At 42.1% G+C, this 19,297-nt stretch overlaps 1 protein-coding gene across 1 annotated transcript in view; it reads right to left on the reverse strand.

The window, feature by feature from the left end:
• The window catches only part of dock8 (dedicator of cytokinesis 8), a 51,261-nt gene that overhangs the window by 13,112 nt on the left and 18,852 nt on the right, over positions 1–19,297 (reverse strand). The window contains exons 9-38 of the mRNA XM_031856369.1: positions 16,420–16,569; positions 16,085–16,165; positions 15,823–15,985; positions 15,587–15,723; positions 15,266–15,359; positions 14,604–14,766; positions 13,777–13,894; positions 13,263–13,333; positions 12,999–13,143; positions 12,640–12,741; positions 12,351–12,446; positions 11,871–12,105; positions 11,191–11,355; positions 10,881–11,056; positions 10,317–10,409; positions 9,321–9,416; positions 8,598–8,747; positions 8,186–8,299; positions 7,879–8,034; positions 7,266–7,405; positions 6,884–7,047; positions 6,021–6,172; positions 4,569–4,751; positions 4,138–4,264; positions 3,571–3,658; positions 3,334–3,430; positions 2,684–2,818; positions 2,309–2,461; positions 260–418; positions 75–175 (exon numbers count right to left, since the gene is read on the reverse strand). Coding sequence (XP_031712229.1) covers positions 75–175; positions 260–418; positions 2,309–2,461; positions 2,684–2,818; positions 3,334–3,430; positions 3,571–3,658; positions 4,138–4,264; positions 4,569–4,751; positions 6,021–6,172; positions 6,884–7,047; positions 7,266–7,405; positions 7,879–8,034; positions 8,186–8,299; positions 8,598–8,747; positions 9,321–9,416; positions 10,317–10,409; positions 10,881–11,056; positions 11,191–11,355; positions 11,871–12,105; positions 12,351–12,446; positions 12,640–12,741; positions 12,999–13,143; positions 13,263–13,333; positions 13,777–13,894; positions 14,604–14,766; positions 15,266–15,359; positions 15,587–15,723; positions 15,823–15,985; positions 16,085–16,165; positions 16,420–16,569 — 4,004 coding nt within the window. The remainder of the gene's footprint in view (positions 1–74; positions 176–259; positions 419–2,308; positions 2,462–2,683; positions 2,819–3,333; positions 3,431–3,570; positions 3,659–4,137; positions 4,265–4,568; positions 4,752–6,020; positions 6,173–6,883; positions 7,048–7,265; positions 7,406–7,878; positions 8,035–8,185; positions 8,300–8,597; positions 8,748–9,320; positions 9,417–10,316; positions 10,410–10,880; positions 11,057–11,190; positions 11,356–11,870; positions 12,106–12,350; positions 12,447–12,639; positions 12,742–12,998; positions 13,144–13,262; positions 13,334–13,776; positions 13,895–14,603; positions 14,767–15,265; positions 15,360–15,586; positions 15,724–15,822; positions 15,986–16,084; positions 16,166–16,419; positions 16,570–19,297) is intronic.

The following is a 19,297-nucleotide window of genomic DNA, read 5'->3' on the forward strand; positions in this document are numbered from 1 at the left end:
GAGAGAGAGAGAGAGAGAGAGAGAGAGAGAGAGAGAGAGAGAGGCAGCCTTTCAATACTAATGGTGCGTCTCACCTGTACATGAGGTCCATCAGCATCTCAGGATCTTCCTGGAACTCCCTCATCTTCACTGTGTCTGACAAAATACTGTTCAGGTTTCTTAGAAGCTCATCCACCTGAGGTCACAGACAAACACAAGAAGGAGGCGTGAGGCTACGATCCGATCAATGTCAGCAGTGTAACGCTGTCGTGTTTTATACCTGTGAGGGCAGCTGGGTGTTCTGCATCTCGGTGTCCTCCTCTGCGTAGGCCAGGATGGTGCGAAGTGAGCGTCGTAGGTATTCCTCCTGGAAGTCTGAGGACTTGCCCACCAGCGAGGCCAGAGACATGGTGACCTGCATCTTCACTCTTGAGAAGTTCTGGCAAAGACAGAGGGGACCGCAGTGAGTGTCGGTGACGAACAGGCTGAATATTTTTTTACATATTAATATTTACGGTTTGAACAGTTTGACTCCTTTCTTGTAATACAACCATTCCTTTTCAACCTGATCTTCAAGCTCCCTACAATACAATACAATATCTTTCCAAGTCATGCAATACGGTGTCGTTGGAAACACTATGCTTGTACCCTGCTCATTTGAGTTATTTATCGCCATTTGACAGAACACAGACTAAGACGGCTGTAACAGATACGTTATTGTACAACTGAAAAAGGATATTAAGCAATAATGGTAAGCTGTTTTGTTGTCCTCTCTCTCCCCCTTGCCACCTCCCTTTCCTTGTCTCTCCATTCTTCACACTACCTGTCCACCATAACTGACAAACACCCCCTCCATCCTCTGCAGCGAGGTGTGTGTGAATGTGTGAGCGGGAGTGTGTTCGTGTAAAGTCCCATCTATCTCCAGCATGACCAGCTAAGCGGGAAATGATCTCCCATTAGCAGAGACATAATCACCCATGGATCATCTCTACGGCCCCATTCTGTTCAACTGAGCATGGAGCCAAAGCCTAGCCACCCATCGCTGCCCTCTAACTCAGTGTGTGTGTGTGTGTGTGTGTGTGTGTGTGTGTGTGTGCTCAAAAGTACCCTAAATTATAGCTTAAGTCAACACACAACCCCCTTTGTCTTTCTCTCTCCTTTTCTTTCTCATATGCCCCTTTTCCTCTGAATTTCTTTCCAACTGTTCCATAACTAGACAGGATTTAACCACCGGTATCTGCGTTTGGTTATTTTTTATTTTCGGAAGAAAACAATGCCTGGTATTTTCTATTTTTTATTACCACAATCTGAAATTAAAGTAAAAGATGGACGGAGGAAAGACGTGTGTGTGACACACAGAGAAGAAGACCAGGGCGGATGAAGGGAGGAAAACATAAACAAAGGAAGAGGTGGAGGTTCTGAATGAATGAGTCATACGGCTGCTACGCTAATTCAGATCACAGCTCCGTCTGTATACACCACATAAACAAACATACGCTGGGACACGCAGATGGGAAATACTCTTTAAACTGTACATACTGTGTGTGTGTGTGTTTGTAAGTGTGCCCCACAAGCTGGCGTCTGACTTTCATTAAAGTGTACAGACTGTAAACACAGGAAGTATCGACTGCAACAGCCGTTATCGAACTAGCAGAGAAAATGAAAGAAGATACTCTATCCTAAACCTTCCTTCCTTCCTTCAGATCTGTCTCTCGTTTTTTTATTTCCCTCCGTCACTGCCTCACCTCTGGCAAAAACACTCCATCTCTATCGTGATTTCCTCCTTTCCGCCTCCTTCACACTCTCTCTCTCTGCCCTTGAGGCACATGAACCTACACATGCACACATATGTACTGTAACATACATACACATGCACAGAGGTCTGGCTATCATTAGTTTAAGAGGGGTTGGAACATGGGGAGACAGTGACATATCTCTGTGCTCTCGACTCAGAGACACATCCTTCAGCAGAAACTTTCTGCGGCACACTCAGAATAGACACAGAAGAGACATTAAAGCAGAGCAGGAGAGAAAAAGTGGAGAAGACAGGCTGAGATGTGTGTGACAGGCTCCCCGCTTCGATGTGTGTTCAAGAGCACATGTATCATAAGCAATTCTGAACCTTCGTGTGCACTTAAATTATATTTGATCCGACATCAATGCAATTTCTTCCGCAAGCTTAGATGTTAGATAAGGTTTTATCTGACAGGGAGGTAACACATGGCTGACATTTGCTTTGTGTGTTTCTTTGTGTCTGTGCATCCTGACAACCCATTGGAGCACATACACAGGATCATCTCATCTTTTGTGCGTGTGATTGTGCCCTTACACTGGCATTGCTGTAGCTGTATCTCATGATGAGGTAGAGGGTGGCACAGGCCTGGCTCCTGTTCTCATCGACAGGGCTGCTGCAGTACTGAAGCACCTTCTGGCACAGGTCCGCACATTGCTCCGCCTCCTCCTCAAACATCAGGTCCCCAAACTTCACACATATATACAGACAAATTAAAAACAGGTATACACCGACACACGCGGATATCTACATCAATAATTCGGGCTCGTATCAACAGTTTGCCACCCCCACGAGTAAATAAGAACATTTTAATTTAGACATAGATAGTGTTTCGTATAAACGCACCAACACACACGCCTCCTCCTGAACTTCAAGTGCAACACACACACACACACGTCAAAAGGAAACTACCTTGACAACGAGCGCTCTGAGTGTGCTGAAGGTGTGAGAGAGAAAAGTGGTACTCTGGTTGCAGGTGAGGGAGTGAAGTAACACCTTCAACACTCCACCAACCACGCTGTCCTTACACTCAGCCAATGGCACTGCCTGGACAGGGGACATTAAAAATGAGCAAATCAACAAGCAGTCTACACAGATATGTTTCAAGCGGAGTCTGAAAGACTGTGTCACATGTGTGGATGGTACATTATGCCGTCTTTGTGCTCACTTATTAAACTCATTTAATGTTATGTTTTTTTATCTGCATTCAACCCGTTTTATACTCTGTTAAAGGATGATTCACTGAGTTATAAACACACTGGTTTGGACAGACTTAATGTTTCGCAGCCATTCTCAAGAAAGCTGATCAGGGTTTAGTTAAACACCTAATCAGGAACTTTGTTTGTATTTGAATTATGCATACAAATGTAATTATATTTTTAATAGGGATAGCTGATGAAAGAAAATCTCAGGTCCCTCTGCAGATGCAAAATATTAAGAAAAACTTACAATATAGTGCAATCTATTACCAAATGCCAAATTTGCCAATGGTCTACATAACATTTTTCATGTTTTAATTTTCTGTACAGTGTTGAGATATTGCTTATAGGTTAAAGTCTGACCTGAACAATGGTTTCCAGCAGATCCAGCACTATAAGGTTAGACTCTGTGGCTAAGTTTCCACTGATCAGAGCCTCCTGGTCCAACTCTGCTTTAGTCCTGATGAACCATGGCGAGAGTAAGGCAGATATTTAGAGAAGAAGGCACAAAAACACTGAGAAAGTGAGCGAGAAAGACTGACAGTCGCTGATAAAACGGGAAATCTTGAAAATTTGAAGGCAGGTGCTCAAGTAACTTACTTATCCTGTCTGTCGTTGGTCTGTCTCCACTGAGTGAGGTCTTTCCTCCATCGGAGGTTCTCTCTGTGACCCATCGTCCTATCAATTCCTGTGAGGGGTTCAAAAGCAACTCATCATGTAAAGATATCAGGTGGTGAGAAAACTATTATGCATGTTTACTTGAATAAAGGTTATATACTAAACAGTATCATAACAATCCATAAAAAGATTAACTATGTTTTATGACAAAAACATGTATTTCAGTGGAACAATTAAATTAGATGATTTTTGTGAAAATAAAAAAATGAAAATTTAGAGCTGCATTTTCCCAAATAATCAAACATTTCCCTGGTCTCCTTACACACCAGAGTATACTCATATCTGAAATGCTGCTTAACACAGAGTACACATAGGCTTCCTGACTAACATGCTAACCTAAGCATATACTGCGTAACCTGAAATTGGTTCCGACAGTGACTTGCTGACCGCACATTTATATAACACTGATAACATTCACTAGTTTGTCACTCGGTAGTTCCAGTTCTAAACTCTGAAATATTACAGAAAAGCAATTCCAAGATAAAACACCTCCAACTCGTTTCATCATCTCCCCGCGGGCTCCCATTCCCCTCAGCAGGGCTTCTTCCAGCTGCAGCTTGGCCTGCTGAGACTTCTGTAAGGCCTGGGTGCTCACTTTGTCACCGCTCTGCTTACCCTGCAAACACACATTCACCAGCTACAATTTGAATATTTTTAACACTTTGCATTTATCCTTAAGCTCTGTATGATTAATACACATGAGGCCCTAACGTCCCTGATGCAAAGTAGGGTTGTGCGATGATTAAATATGGTGATTTATTATCTAACAATGGAATAATATGATAAAAATCATACAATGCAATATCATGACACACAATGACGTAGTCTAAATGGATAACGCATGAGAACTAAAATGAATTGAAAAGGCTGCTGCTGCAACTGCACCGACACAAAACAAGTTGATAACTGAGCAAACTGACCCCGTACTCAAAGCAGGACACGCAGATAGTGAGCAGCTCCAGCAGCTTGTTGAGCTGCGAGAGAGGCATATCTATAGTCCAGCGCTGAATCAGACTCCTGTCGGCGTTCTTCATCACCCACAGGAAACACGCCAACAGGTGGCGACTGGTGTCTGCTGCCAGGGTGGCTACAGATTTACCTTGCTGGGGAGAGGAGAGGAGAGAGACACGCGGTATGATACGGCATAATGTAGCTCTCACTGAACACTAAGAGCACACACAAACCTCTATACATGCATCTGCAGTGTGTGTGTGCAGCCAGATCGACAAGTTACTTTGCAGAAAAGAAATGAAAGAACTGAATTCCAGTGTGTTCAGAGGTAAATAAAAAAGAATCTGTGTAAACGTCCTTTAATGGTGTTTTATGTATATTATAACATGAATGCTTTGATCCAAAATGCTTTACGATGGATTCATATATTTCTATCATAGCAGACCCTCACTAAGACACATTGATAACACTGTCAGTGGTGGTCTACTGCTCTGCCCATTGCACCATACAACGTTTATAACAAGTGTATCCAACAAACTAACAGTGTATCATTCACAAGCTTCTCTAAACCGCAAACATGGCCGGCCACTTCTTTCCACACGGGCTTTAGTGAAGTACGGTTCTCTTCCCCCATCTTAATAGGTGTTAAATCTAATGCAGATTAATTTACCTTCACTCGCGTGATGAATGATTCGCTGCTATAGGAGGCTACTGCTGCAGCACTGTGTGGCAGGTTTGATGAATGTAGCCATTAACCTCCTAGAGCTCTGCTGTCCCACCTAGAACCTGGTTTCCAGGTCTCTGTTTCACAGCAGAGCTGAGAGAAGCTCACCAGAACCGACATCAAATATTAAATTAATATTAAATGTTTATTTGAAAATAAAGCTTCATGTGAAAAAAACAAATCTGTCGCTGACGTTGTTTGAGGGGAAACTGCCTGAAAATGTGGAACAAGCGCCATGTTTGGATTTGTGATGCATTCCAGGCCGATTGGCTCAGTTGTGTGAAAATCGGTTTTTCCTCAACAGTATTTCATCTAACAACGTACAAGAGACTGATTCATCTCCAGGAGAGCAGCAGAGAGAATGGCAGCGTTCAGTTTTAGTGCCTGTGTTGTTGCTGTAGCTGTACTTGATGGATGTGTTTGTCAGGAAGGACGGCCCTGTTCACTTATGATGGCAATTCCTTCCCATAAACCATCTCCCGCAGATGTGTGTGCGCGCGCGTGTGTGTGTGTGTGTGCACGTGTGTGATTTTTTTCAGGATGGATGAAGTGTGTGTGTGGCTCTGACAGCCAATCAATCAGCTCACCTGTTAGGAAGCAGAATACTCAGACACAATCACAGGCCCTTTTGAACTTTTAAAGATAATAAAACGATCAGTTACAATTTCATCATTAAGGAATCATTTCAGAATTTTACCATGGATGCCATGGAAACGAGTGCATTCCGTCCCAGCGTGTTGAAGGGGTTCCCGGCAATCGCCATGGCAACAGACTGATTGATGGGCGGGACATTTTCAAGGTCATCCTCGGGTCCGCCCGTCTTGTTTTTCCCGCCGCGCGTGTCAGAAACTACGGAGACAAACAGGGTTCACATATGTGGGAGAAGAGAGGGCTGGAGCATAACAGGGTTTAAATGACAGCGTTTACTGTGCGGAACTTAACACTACAGAGTCCTCATCAAAGTTAAAATAGACGTAAGAATCAAGCACCAACACATACGGGATGAACTAGAACATACCACACAATACATAACAAAGAAATATGGTTAAAATACTGCTAGACAAAATAAAACATAAGCCGTGAGAGGCAAGTGAAGAAAAAAAATGAGCTGATCCATTCTCTAAGTGACATACATTGTACATGAATGTTTTTAGTCCTATTTAGAACATGTGGTAGTTGTTTCTATTGTTCTCACTTGCCTCTCAGGGCTTTCGTAAACAGTGGGTAAGACACTTTGATAAACTAGGTTTAAGTGGCAAAAGACCAATTCCACCGTGTCTACAGTGTAGATACAATAGAGAAAGCAAGTTGACCACCTCACCAACTCAGAAGGGTCGGTGAGTTTGTGAACAACTACACACACAATATTGTAGTCTTATTGTTGCAAAATGCATTTTTTGTGTGTTAATGTACCATGAATAACTATGTACTGTATATGTATAAGCGTGAAATGACAGGATGACATTAACTTTATGGATCAACAAGGACTTCACCGATAAATTGAATAGTATGAGATTTATGTCTCAGAGTGCTTGTGTGCTTGTGTGTGTGTATATATACCAGTAAAGTCCAGATAGTTGGTGGAGTCAATGATAATCCCCACCAGGGAGAGGTAGAGGGCAGCCATCTTGGCTCTGGTTTCAGGTTTACTACAGCGGTTGTCGAGATCGTGGGAACACAGCAGGCTGTAGATGGCATTGATGGCCTTTCTCTGGACTTTTCCCCTGTGAACACAAAGTTCAGTTGAAATTTTTGGCATGTTTGGATACTGTTTTATTTATTAAAATGTGTCCACATCAAAGTAAATATTCACATGTATGTTTATAAGTCTGAGTCTGTGATTTTCTATTTAATTTGTGCCTTGAAAGAAATCAGAGAGAATAGCTTTGTGAAAACAAGGCAATAAGGAGGTAAAGACTTGAAGGTGTCTAAGTTTCAATACCCCTCTGACTCCATGTCTAGGGCGGCACTGAGCTCTGTGAGCAGCAGACCGGTGAGGTAGTGCTGCTGCTTGAATTCCTGAGAAAGCTCAAACAGCCCCAAGATCCTCTGCTGCTCCTGGTAACTACACGAGCTGGAGCTCTGAATGGAGAGATGAAATGAAGCAGCGACAGACACGATGAGAGGCGCGGGAACAATATATAATATGGGTACAATTTTTCCTTAATGCAAAGTAAAGCACTTTTCAAACAGCTCTTTTTAAACTGAATCCCATTTAATCTCATCTGCTCAATTTAATGACTCCCTCAACTCCCCTTTTGAATTCTCCTTAACACTCATTATACTTTCCTTGATGTTTTTCTCTTCAATGGCAAATGTAAAAGCACGAGGGCCCAAACATTTACGCTGCACCTTTATTGCAGCCATGATGATAACCCTCATCCAAACCAAGGGTCTAAGGATAAACCCTTACAGACTGTGAGTAAATAAACTGGACCTGCCACGCATGTCACTTTATCAGATTGTTGCATTTACAATCAGTGATGAAACAATCACCTGAATCCCTGAATTACAAATACACATAAGTGCAAATTCCAAATGACAAGTGGGCAGACCTGTGAGGAGATGGAGGGACAAGGTGAGGCAGGAGCAGAGGCAGGGCTGCTGAAGAAGAGGCTCAGGCTGAGGTAGTGCTCATGACTGCACAGGATTCGCAGGAACTCCAGACGCATGCTGATCAGTGTTGGCATTGACACACTCTTCGCTGACATCTAGAAGGGAAATAGAGCAAAAGGAATATCTAAAATAACTCAATAATACACAGACACCTCTCTCAGAATCTAACATAAAACAATTCCCTGAATTCATGTATTTTAAAACGTATGTTAAAAAGGTTTTGGTTTGTAATCGATGTTGTTCTACCTGGTTGCAGTAGTTTTTCACCAGCTGAAAGACAAATCCTCGGTCCATGAGAGACAGCAGGTCATAGAGGAAGAAGGCCAGGCTGATGTTGACTTTCTCCGCTTGCTCTACTTCCTAAAAACAACAACAATCAACAATCCGTAAGCGGCACTGAGCGGATCTTGCCAAGCATCTGGCAGTGAAAGCTGAGCTTTTGATACCACAGAGGTAAATATAATTAGCACTTCTAGCTCCCTGTTGTTTGGAGCACACTGGCAACATGTAAAGGGAGGCTGAGACTGCTTCTACCAAAGCCCAGGAGAACAGGAGGAACACAGACGCAGTGAAGAGCGTTACACTCGTCTGACTCACTGAAATATTGGTGAGCAAAATGTATTGCCACCATCATCATCATCATCATCACATTCCTCACCTTTTGTTGTTTGACGAGGATGGTGCCAATCTCGGCAGTCACCACGGAGACAATGGTGGTGATGTCATCTTTAAAGCGGTCAGAGAAGCGGCTCCTCCGGGGGACACTGTGCTTGTCGAGATGAGACGCATGCTGAGCCATGCTTTTCACCTGTTGGAGCAAACATGCATCAACACATACGTAACAAATGTGAATCAGGAAAACCATGGAAATGCTGAAAGCAAGAGTGATGAGTCTGCATGTAAATCAAGTAACCCGACGGATGCAAAGCTGATTTGATAAAAAAAAACGTGACCTGATAATTACAAAGCAATCTTTGATTATTTATCATCATCTTGCGTCCTAATTTTTCATTAAAATAAGAAAGATGCCTTTTTAACATTAAAGTGAGCATTTTGAGTGAAGTTATTGAAGAAAGAAATGAACTGAAGGGATGAGTGATTGTGAGTGATGACACACTTCCAAAAAGGTGATAAATTGCCAAGTGACTTGATAAATTACAGACGAGAGTGATTTAAAAAATGCCCTTTTGTTCCCCACACAATAAAAACATAATTTATCTTTTACTGTGTGTGGCCATGAGGTCATGTATTGTTTTATAATTTGTATTGCTTCATCCATTCATTATGAACACCCTAAGCAGTCCTCACTTTTCCTCTTAGAGCTGTGTGTCAAACAAAGAAACCCCCTCTGTGATTTTATTTTGTTTAAAAGCACACTGACCAGCAGCTCAAAGAAGAACCAGGCATATTTGTACGCATTCTCTCTGCAGACCCCGGTGCTGACGACCATCTGCAGGGCCAGCTCCTCATGAAACTGCTGCAAGACAGAAAATACAAAAACTGTGGTGAGAACCAACCTAATGGAATAAAGCATTACATAGAGCATCTGCAAGTATTGTACCAAATATCAATGTTAATAACATTTTAAATACTGGTTGAGCTTTGAAGAGGAACAAACGTTAAACCATAATCCGCCACAGTATTGGGGTTCTCAGTGTCACACTCCCACCCTGTGGTAAGCAGAGGGAACTGTCTCTTCATAATAAACTGTGCAGTGGGATGTTTAAGGTCCGACACATGCAGAATCCTAACAGTAAGACGTAGAATTCCTAAACATAACCGGTTATGCTATGGATACCGATATTTAATAAAATTATTTCAAGGTCAATAAAGTGTCTCCACATTGGGAATGGATGTTATCATTTTAAACAGCAACTATTTAAACACTTCAGCCTAAAATTCAACATATTTAACGACAACCATAAAATATGTAATTAGAAGAAAAGCACGTGTCAATTTAAATCATATATCTGGACTCAAACATCACCAGTTCTCTGCTATAACTTGGCTATATTAGACTACAGTAGAGATGTGTTATGCTTTATTAATAACTACATTAAACATTAAATCCACTTAAGAGTTGAACTGACTGATATTTCATATCATGGCAATCATTACCTACACCTCCTCTTTAGTTTTCTCATATCAGGACATCTCGCTGTGCATCACTGCTAACATATTGTTGCATAACTCAAATTTGAATATGTCTCAGTTGGACAGAATATATTAATTAATATTTAATAATGTCTAATCAATATGCAAATGTCTGCAACAAGTTGCTCAGAACTTTATTCATGAAGCTGCAGTGTATCGTCTCACGTGCTGTGACGGTGGGAAAAAGTTAAAGAAAGGGAGAACTTTTTTTTTTTTTTTTAACCTTTCTGTTGGAGGGCCTGGTACTTCCTGAGGAGTTCTGGTGGTTGTTTAAGTCCACAATGGTGGACATGCGGCTGCCTGGGTTGTTGTGGCCCTGGAGACAGAAACACACAGGTTCCATCACATTGAACGTGATGGATGCATTCATTAGAGTGGGCTTCTAGTGGCCTATTAGAATACCTAATGTACTGTGGGGATGAATAGCAAATGACATGTTTTGTGTGTATGTGCAAGCCTGCTGGGATATTTATGTGTGTGTGTGTGTGTGTGTGTGTGTGTGTGTATAGTTTGTTAAATAAATAAAACAATGCATTGGCCTAGTGAAATATGGACTTTCAGTGAAGATTTATATGACACACTTTTTAAGTCACTGCTAATTTCCCTCTATGTGTATAGATGGGTATTATTTAGCAGTCTTTTTCAGAAAACTTCCCAAAACTGAGCTTTATTCATCTGGCACTCAAATATTTTCTTTGAATTTACTTCAAATCATGGTTCTGTGAGGTGGGGTGAATTCTCTGACAGGAAGATTTCAGGAGCTTTGGTTTGAGGATCCTCTCTGTACCTTGGCAGAGAGGATGTTTTTGACCTCAGCATCTTCAGCAGAGGTGTGTGGAGCGGGGATGTCAGGGTTGCTGCTGCTGCGGATTCTGGATTGGAGAAGCATGGAGCCGACTGTGGATGCTGTGGCCCGACCCATGGTGCTGTAACGGCTCTCTGCTGATGGTATACTCCCTGAATCTGAACACAGGTTCATGGGCACACAAAAAAAGATCACTTCTTCATTCTTAAAATAATCACAGCAAATATAATCAAAAGGAAAAAAAAATACAAAAAGTAAGCAAGTTAATATTTATAAATCATCATGTCAGTACCTGTATTCTGTATGTCTCGAGGGGGATCAGGCAGACGAAATACCCAGTAAAGGTAGGTCGCCAAGAGGCTGTTCCTACCCTGCTGGTCCCTGATCAGCTCCTGACTGTTATGAAGACTGTTGACAATAGACACCACTGATTCGAAGGCTATCTGGGCCAGATTGGCTGTAGGACACAGACATAAACAAGCACCCAAAAATGTTACAATACTTGCAATATCCAAAGTATTATCATGACAAAAAAACCCTGCTAACCTCCTTGTTACTAACGACATTAAGCTGTGCATTACAGTCAATAAGGGCTAAAACGATTTGTTGATTAAGTAGTTATCAACAGAAAGTTGATCAACAGAAAATCTATCTTTAACAATTTTGTTCTAATTTTCATTAAATTGAGAAGACTTTAAACAGCTCATCGTCTTGCTCTCAAACATTTACGTTTTCAGTCTGCAAATCTGTACCACAGTGGTGTTTAACTAGGGCTGCAACCAACTACCATTATCATTATTGATTCATCTGTTTATTATTTAGTAATGAAGTACTTGAAAAATCCTATTAGGAGTCTAAGGGTGACCATTTCAGATGTCTCAAAACAGAGAAGAGCAGCAAATCTTCACATTCTAGAAGCTGGAGCAAGGGAATGTTTAACGTCCCTGCTTGATAAATGAGCCAACTCCTCACCGGTCTGGCCGGCGATGACCATGGGCTGCATGATGAGGGTGAAGAGTTTATCCAGCACCAGATGGAGGAAGAGAACCAGAGGCTCTAAACTGGAGGAGGACAGGGAGACGATGCTAAGCTTCAGCTCGTGCTCCAGCTTGTTCTCTGGAATCTTCTCCTCCCTGACCCGCAGTGGGAATGTAGCACCACCCTCCAGGGCATGACAGAGGGTGAAGAAACGCTCAAGGTGGTTGTCCTGGTACAGAAAATAGATGATTTGTTACAGTGCGGTACTTGTGAGGGAAGCACAAGCACTTGTTTCTGTCTTTTCTCTCTTTACACAGAGAAACTGTAAAAAGACAGAATGCCCGTGATGCCTCAGGGTGTGTGTGTGCATTGATGTTTAGACTAGGTGTGTGCATGACAGACTAAAATTGGAAGAGAGGGTAAGCAAAAAAAAGAAAGACAGTCGTTGTGCTGTTGTGTGCAACCACTACTCACCTGTGTGTGTACAGATGACACGGCCTGGACCTCGAGGTTGAAGATTCCTTTGTGACTCTCCATCCACTTGACCGGAGGAGTCTGGGGAGGAAGTTTCTACACAACAGAGACACAGGAACCATAACTGTGTGAACTGTCCTCCATGTCTGTGTTCAGTCTTTAATGTGTCCATAGCCTTCCAAGAATACTCGATGGCTTCTTTACATACAGTAGCATGATATAGACATGCAGAATGTATGTCTAAAATGTAAACATAAATATATAATATGTATATAATAGATGTGTTTACCTCAGGCGTGTGCAGTGAATAGTTGACAGGTAGTCGCTCCAAGACAATGGGCAGACAGAACTGACCAGTCTGTAGCCGGTCATTATTCACTATGGGCAGCCACTAGATAAGAACAACAAGTGAACAATTAATACGTCAGCTGTGTGCACTTTAATATTAAATACAAGTTCATTTTCTGATGTTAAATTAATTGTTAAATGTGTGGGTCTGTGTTCTAACAAGTCTCTAGACATGTAAACCATCGTGTACAGGCAGAGCAGTACTTTGAGGTAAATGCTAATATTAGCATGCTAGCACTTTTTTTTTTTTCTGTGTGTACATTTAGAAATATGGTCGAGAAGTAAAGGACAAAATCTCACAGAGTATCCAATGAGCGTCTCACAGCTGCCACTCTGGTTCTGTTTCTGCTGGCAGCTGATGTGGTAGAAGGTGAACAGCAAGTGATGTCTCTCTGTAAGACAGGCTGGAAGAGCCAGCTTCACTTCCTCATAGAAGTCTGGGGACCTGAAGATGAATCAAAAATAAATAGGGAGTTGTAGAGGAGGCCAAACAGAGGAAAACAGGGATGAGTGAGGGTGGAGGGTATAACAGTATAATGTGTCTCAATAATGTGAATAACTTGCTTGTTATGGTAGGTAACAGGGGTGTAGACTTCCTGTAAAAATTCAGGGCCACTTGATTTCCCAAAAATGACCTGAGAATGGACGGGGGGGGGGAGAAACACAAATTAGAGGTACAAGATAAACATTTGAAAACATCTTTTCACAAAAAGAGGACTGAGGATTTGTTCCCCATCACTTGCATTGAAAGCACGTTAGGAGGGCATCTCGTAATAGCATGAAAAGGAGGAATAATTACAGCAATCAAACCTTTTCTCAACGTTCATAAAGACACCTGACTATTGTTATTAGACTGACAGGAACAAATGTGAACCTGTCCTTTCAAGAGGGATGGTAAGTCTGAAGGGGGGTATTTGCTGGGTGTTAACTTCAGTGTGTGTATTTATTGTTGTTATAATAATACAATTACAAAATGCACACTCTTTCATGAGTAAATCCAGTTGAACCATCAGCACCAATCAATGCTACTGTTCTAACAGTGCAGTGAGATCACAGATCTACAAACAGCAGCACTCACAGGCAAAGAGCAGGCCGCGTCCTCTCCGCTCATAAACTGCATTTTGATGGTGATGTTTCTCGCTGATGTAAGCCTGTTGACAAAGTTTAGCCTCTGCGGGTAGACATAGAGCAGGTTCCTACATTGACATAGGGAGAGAAAAAGGCAACTTTTGTACTTAATACATGAAAGCAATCACGTAAATCCTTCTGTATATAAAATGAAGCAGTTCCAATATACATCCCTAGATGGCACTATCTGTGCAGCAACATCTTGGTCATGACAAAACCAGTAATTCACCGGGACCTGTGGTTTTAACACTAGACTGTAATCTGTAATACAGGGAAATACCGCAGATTCCTCTGAACAAATGCTCAGAGAACGTCAGAGTGTAATTACCGTGCACTCAACTTGTTCACACATGACGTTAATTATGTTTCGTTACAAGCGAAAACATTTCAGAATCGAGTGTTGTTTAAACCTCCGCTCACACAGGCTGCTTATTGTTGCCACTACGAGGCAATTTTACAGGTAGCCTGGATGAAACGGCCTAAAAATAGACGCAACACTAGAAAGAGCAAAGCGGAGTCAGCTCTTAGGTGACGAGTACAGCATGACTGTTCATGTTGCCTCTGGTCTTTCAGACCGTCAGTTAGAGGAAACAAACTTGTTTACAACTCAAGCTGTGAATCATTTGTTTAAGGGAAACAGTTTCACTTCACTCCGACAAAGAAAATGTAGTAAACATGAGTATCTGTGGATACAGAAATGCCATATCTAAAAGTGAATCAGCTGTCTAATGAGTGTGTGACCATTCAGTTATATATATATCATGCCTTCTAGCCTACCTGTAAATGTTGTGAGGGACATACACCTCGCTGGATGAGAACTCCAGCACTTCTTTGATTGGCCGGATGTTCTTCTCAGCCACGGGTATCAGAGGGATGAGCTCAGTGGACAAACATGCCAGTGGCGTGTCGTGGACTGGAGACATGTCCAGTTTTATGGAACCTGGAAGACACAAGATAAGTCAGTTTCTGCATGTGTCACATGATATCACGTCACGTCATTTTAATTCTTTGCAATCAAAACACAAACAAGGCACACACTGATAAAAAAAAATCAAACCGAACTGTAGAGGGATGGTTTGATTTTGGGGAAGTCTGCTTCTGCTCTTTCTTGCCGAGAGTCAGTTAAAAAGAGCAATACCAGTCTGTTCAGTATGGCGCTACAGGCAGCAGCCGGTTAGCTTAGCTTAGCATAAAGACCAGAAACAGGGGCAAACAGCAAGCCTGTCTCTGGCCAAAGGTAACAAAAGTCTTTGGCCAGTCTTTGTGCTAAGCTAAGCTAACCGGCTGCAGCTTCATGTGTAAACAGTCGGACATGAGACCGGTATCAATCTCCTCAACTCTCTGCAAGAAAGCAGATAAACCTAATTCCCCTAGTGTAGAAGTATTACCTCAATTTAAAAAATGAAAAATTAGTGTTTAGATGTGATGAGAGAGATGACCTGATATTGTCTTGACTCTCCTCTGTGGAGTGGAGGTTTTCTTGATCTCAGACAAGAACTTGAGCAAATCCTCATCACTCAAACGATCTCCCTCCTGACACACACACACGCCAAAAAACACATTAAATACATACATACGTAAATGTTAGACATTGCTTTAACAGTGAAGTTATTATGGTGGAAACATTTCCAACACCCTGATGGAATGTCATGTTTGATCAAAGAATGAGACAAGGCCGACGACGAGCTCGTCGGTCTGTGACACTGTATGTTGTATCTCAAGGAAATAAAAGTCTCCTTGTGTGTGGGCAGCTGTCCGACCTGTTTGAATATGGTGCTGATAGTGATGGTGGCAGGTTTGAAGGCAGACACGTTACAAAATTGATCATCAATTGTATTGTAACGTTCAGAATTCCTCCTGGGAAGCTGTGCCCTCCGGTCAATGCTGCTGGATTTACCTGGAAAAATAAATATGCACTATAAAAAAACAATCTATGGAAATGCACACCATAGTCATCCCCATTCATTAGGATGAACACACACACACACACACGCACCTCCTTTTAGGCTGTCGGAGTCGGTGACGTCGCGGTCTAGTGTAGCAGTGGAGATGACTTCCATGATATTAACAGTTGCCCAGGCGAACGGCATGCGATAGCGGCCGAGCCTCTGGCAGAACGTCTCCGCCTGACCTCGCAGCTTCTCAAGCTTGTCCTTGTTCTGAAAGACCAAAAGATAAGTTAAGTTATTTATTGTTTTTAAAAGAATGCAGTAAAAAAAAAATGCCTTAAACTTTAGGAACAATGCACCACACATTACCTTTCCAGAGTCACATTCCCTCAGTGTCATGTAGGGGTCAGCACAGTCTCCGATCTCTCCCTGCTGGAGAACCTTTTCAATCTAAAACACACACGTGAAGTTCATGAGCCATTAATAATAATTAATAATTAATAATCAAACTCCAGTCAAGTCATATATTGAAGAGCAAGAAATACAAAGGCAGCCTTGAACTGAATTACAGGGTATAGAAAACCAATCTGGGAGTTTAGGACCAAGTTATTTAAAGCCAGGAAGAAAATAGCCGAAGATCATTTTACTTCTGCTACATGCTGTTGTTAGGATTTGTTCGTAGGTGCTATGGATTTCTTTATTACCTTGATGACCAGGTAGATATCTGGAGAAGGGTAGGTGATGGAGAAGATTGCCGATCGGGCCAGGGTAGACTGATCCACGTGTGGAGTGTGAGGTTTCAAGAAGTTTTTTAACTGTTCCGAGTTCAGATCGAAGTAGAAGTTCTCTGATATCTGGAGGGAAACACGGGAGCCAGAAACAGGTCACATTATGAGGACTCCAGGACACTGGTTTCATGTAAACCTAAGACTGATCCTGGAATACCATCTGTTCAGTCAGCTCTACCGTTTCTCTACTCGCCTTCTTTTATTTGTTAAAATACATTTTTTTTCATCATCCATTTATTTTTGTATGAAACGTTCAATTTTGAAAAATCTTGACAAGCACAGAAAAAACAAAAAACGGTGAAGAATGTGTGCAATTAGGGAGTGATCTTTTCTTTACCAGGTAATGATACACAGTAAAATCCGGCCTACGGGGCTTTACATAGTCTTCTACTCGCCTTGGGGCTAGGAACACAGCCATATGTCCTGGTCTGGCCTGGCCTGGTGTGGATCATGTGATCCTTTTCACTGGAAAGCCATGAAACACTCTCCTTCATTCTGCTCGTCCCGAAGGACCTCCGTTTTACTGACCACACCAAAGCAGACTGCTAGGTCAGCCAAACCTGCCCGAGTTGTTAACTGGAATCCTCAAAACAGTAACCGTGATCAGATTTCAGACTCGGCAAAAGTATTCTAGGTTTTACATCTGAATTTTGTTAATAGTGGTCCGACAAGCCAGAAAGCCAAACTCCAGCGTAGAGTCAGTGATGGAAATGACCCCGGTCACGTCAACACAAGGCACACTTACCACAAGAGTGAGAGTTCTCAAAAGCCTGCTGTGGAGGAGTCCACCTCGGACCATCACGTGACTTCTTGGAATCCCAGAAATGGCTTCTCAATAATCAAAGCCAGCTGAGTCAAACAGCATATCATGCTTCATATTCTCATGAAACGGAACTGAGTGCAAGTGTTTCACATTCATACGCAACTCTAACCACATTAACTTGTGAAAATAAACCTTCAAAACATCAAATTTGGATTGAGTGAGAAACGAGGAATGCAACAGCCCTTTGTAGCATGACATGTTTGTCAGACCACACTGACTGACACACACTGATTTAACATGTTCGAATGCGGCACACTTATGATCACTCCAGTGTTGCCACTAGCTACTGTGTGGCAAGATGCTGCGTGTTGTTCGACCCCTTTAACAACCCTTTTTTTAAAGCACCAGTTGAATGCCAATTTTTGGGACAAACATTAGCTCCTTTCCCACAAACATTCTTCAAAGCAGCTCCATGAATCTGCAGTTATTCTGCTTCCTGAGGTTACGGCATCAGTGAGGGAGAAATGTCTTGTCAACCAAACAAACAGACAGACTGAAACACATAGCTAACTGATAGCAGAGTATCCACTGCCGATATGAAAGAAACGCTGTGGCTCTGATCACTCATTATGTCGTCGGGCTGCAGTCACAGTCCAGCAAAACTTGGCTTGTCTGGTCTTGTAGGAGAATAACAGGAAGAAGATTACTAATGCCTGCAGTAAACCTGGAGAGAAGCTGACATTTCTCCACCCTTTTTACTGTGACGACATATCTGTTTGCATGTCTACTCGAGAACAATTTGTCTGTTTTTATCCATGAATCTGATATCATAAGCAGGCCCCCTTTGTTGGGTCAAATCCTGCGTCACTACCTTGGCTGATGGAGCAGAGAGGCATGATAATAACTAAAGTATTATATGGAATTATACGAACATCTGCTGCACATTCCACAGATGTGAAACAACAAAAATGATTGAAAAAAAAACAAAAAAGCATGCAAACAGAGACAGAGCAGCACAATCCCAATGGGATACAGATACGAAAGTGAGGGATGCAGGGAAACAGAGAAAATAAGGCAGAGAGGCAAATACAATATTACACTCTTGAGGAGACAGAGTGTACTAAAGAGAGTTGGAAAAAGGGTAAATGGGTCAGTAGCAAATGCTTCACAGTTCCAACACAATTAAAACTAAGTGATAAAACAAGCTTCACTCAGACAGAGACACATTTCACATCTCTTTAACAGCCTGGATCCGTCTCTGCTCAATGTAATAGGCAGGATGTTGTAAAGACCTCCTTCATTTTAACACGTGATCAAATTATTCATCTTAAGTGAACGACAATGTAACACTTCAGCTCTGCTCTTATGGAGGCAGAACTGAAAATATTCATGTACAGTGCTCTCTTTGACATATTCGGCAAAATGTTCCATACAGTGGAAAGCTCATCCTGCTCGTGTTGTCCCAACATCGGCTTATATAAAGTCCATTTTCAAAAATATGGGGCATTCACCCATCTCACTCCGAGGACCATCTTAAAAGCCGTCCATCCTGCAGACAAGCCAGAAAGCAGCTGCGCAGCGCTGAGAAGAGGGCTAGGCCGATGGCTAAAACCCTTTCCCATCTGAGAGATCCATGAGCACTTAAGTGCCAACTAAATCCTTCCAGTCCCTTCACCCCAAAAAAAAAAAAAAAAAAAAAAAACTATCCAGCTGTGTAAATCCACAGAAAACATGCAAACAGCCGTGGCTCAAAATGGGTGACTGGGAAAATGCGGCACAGTATTTGTAGTTATAGAACCAAAACATGACGACCCCCAGGGGCGCAAATATGTGAGGATGATGAGACATAAAACCTTGTAGATTACACTGATCCCTCGATGTTGACTGCCAAAAGAAACTAGCAGACCTCCCTGCATGCAACAGCTACCGTGAAACAAGGGTGGAAGCACAATCAATTAGACAAACAGAACATCCCAGTTTGACGCCATTTATACAACACCTAATAAGTTTAATTCAATCAAAAGGTATGAG

This window comes from Anarrhichthys ocellatus, unplaced genomic scaffold, assembly GCF_004355925.1.
Source record: "Anarrhichthys ocellatus isolate YVR2014 unplaced genomic scaffold, GSC_Weel_1.0 scaffold17, whole genome shotgun sequence".
Lineage (NCBI taxonomy): Eukaryota > Metazoa > Chordata > Actinopteri > Perciformes > Anarhichadidae > Anarrhichthys > Anarrhichthys ocellatus.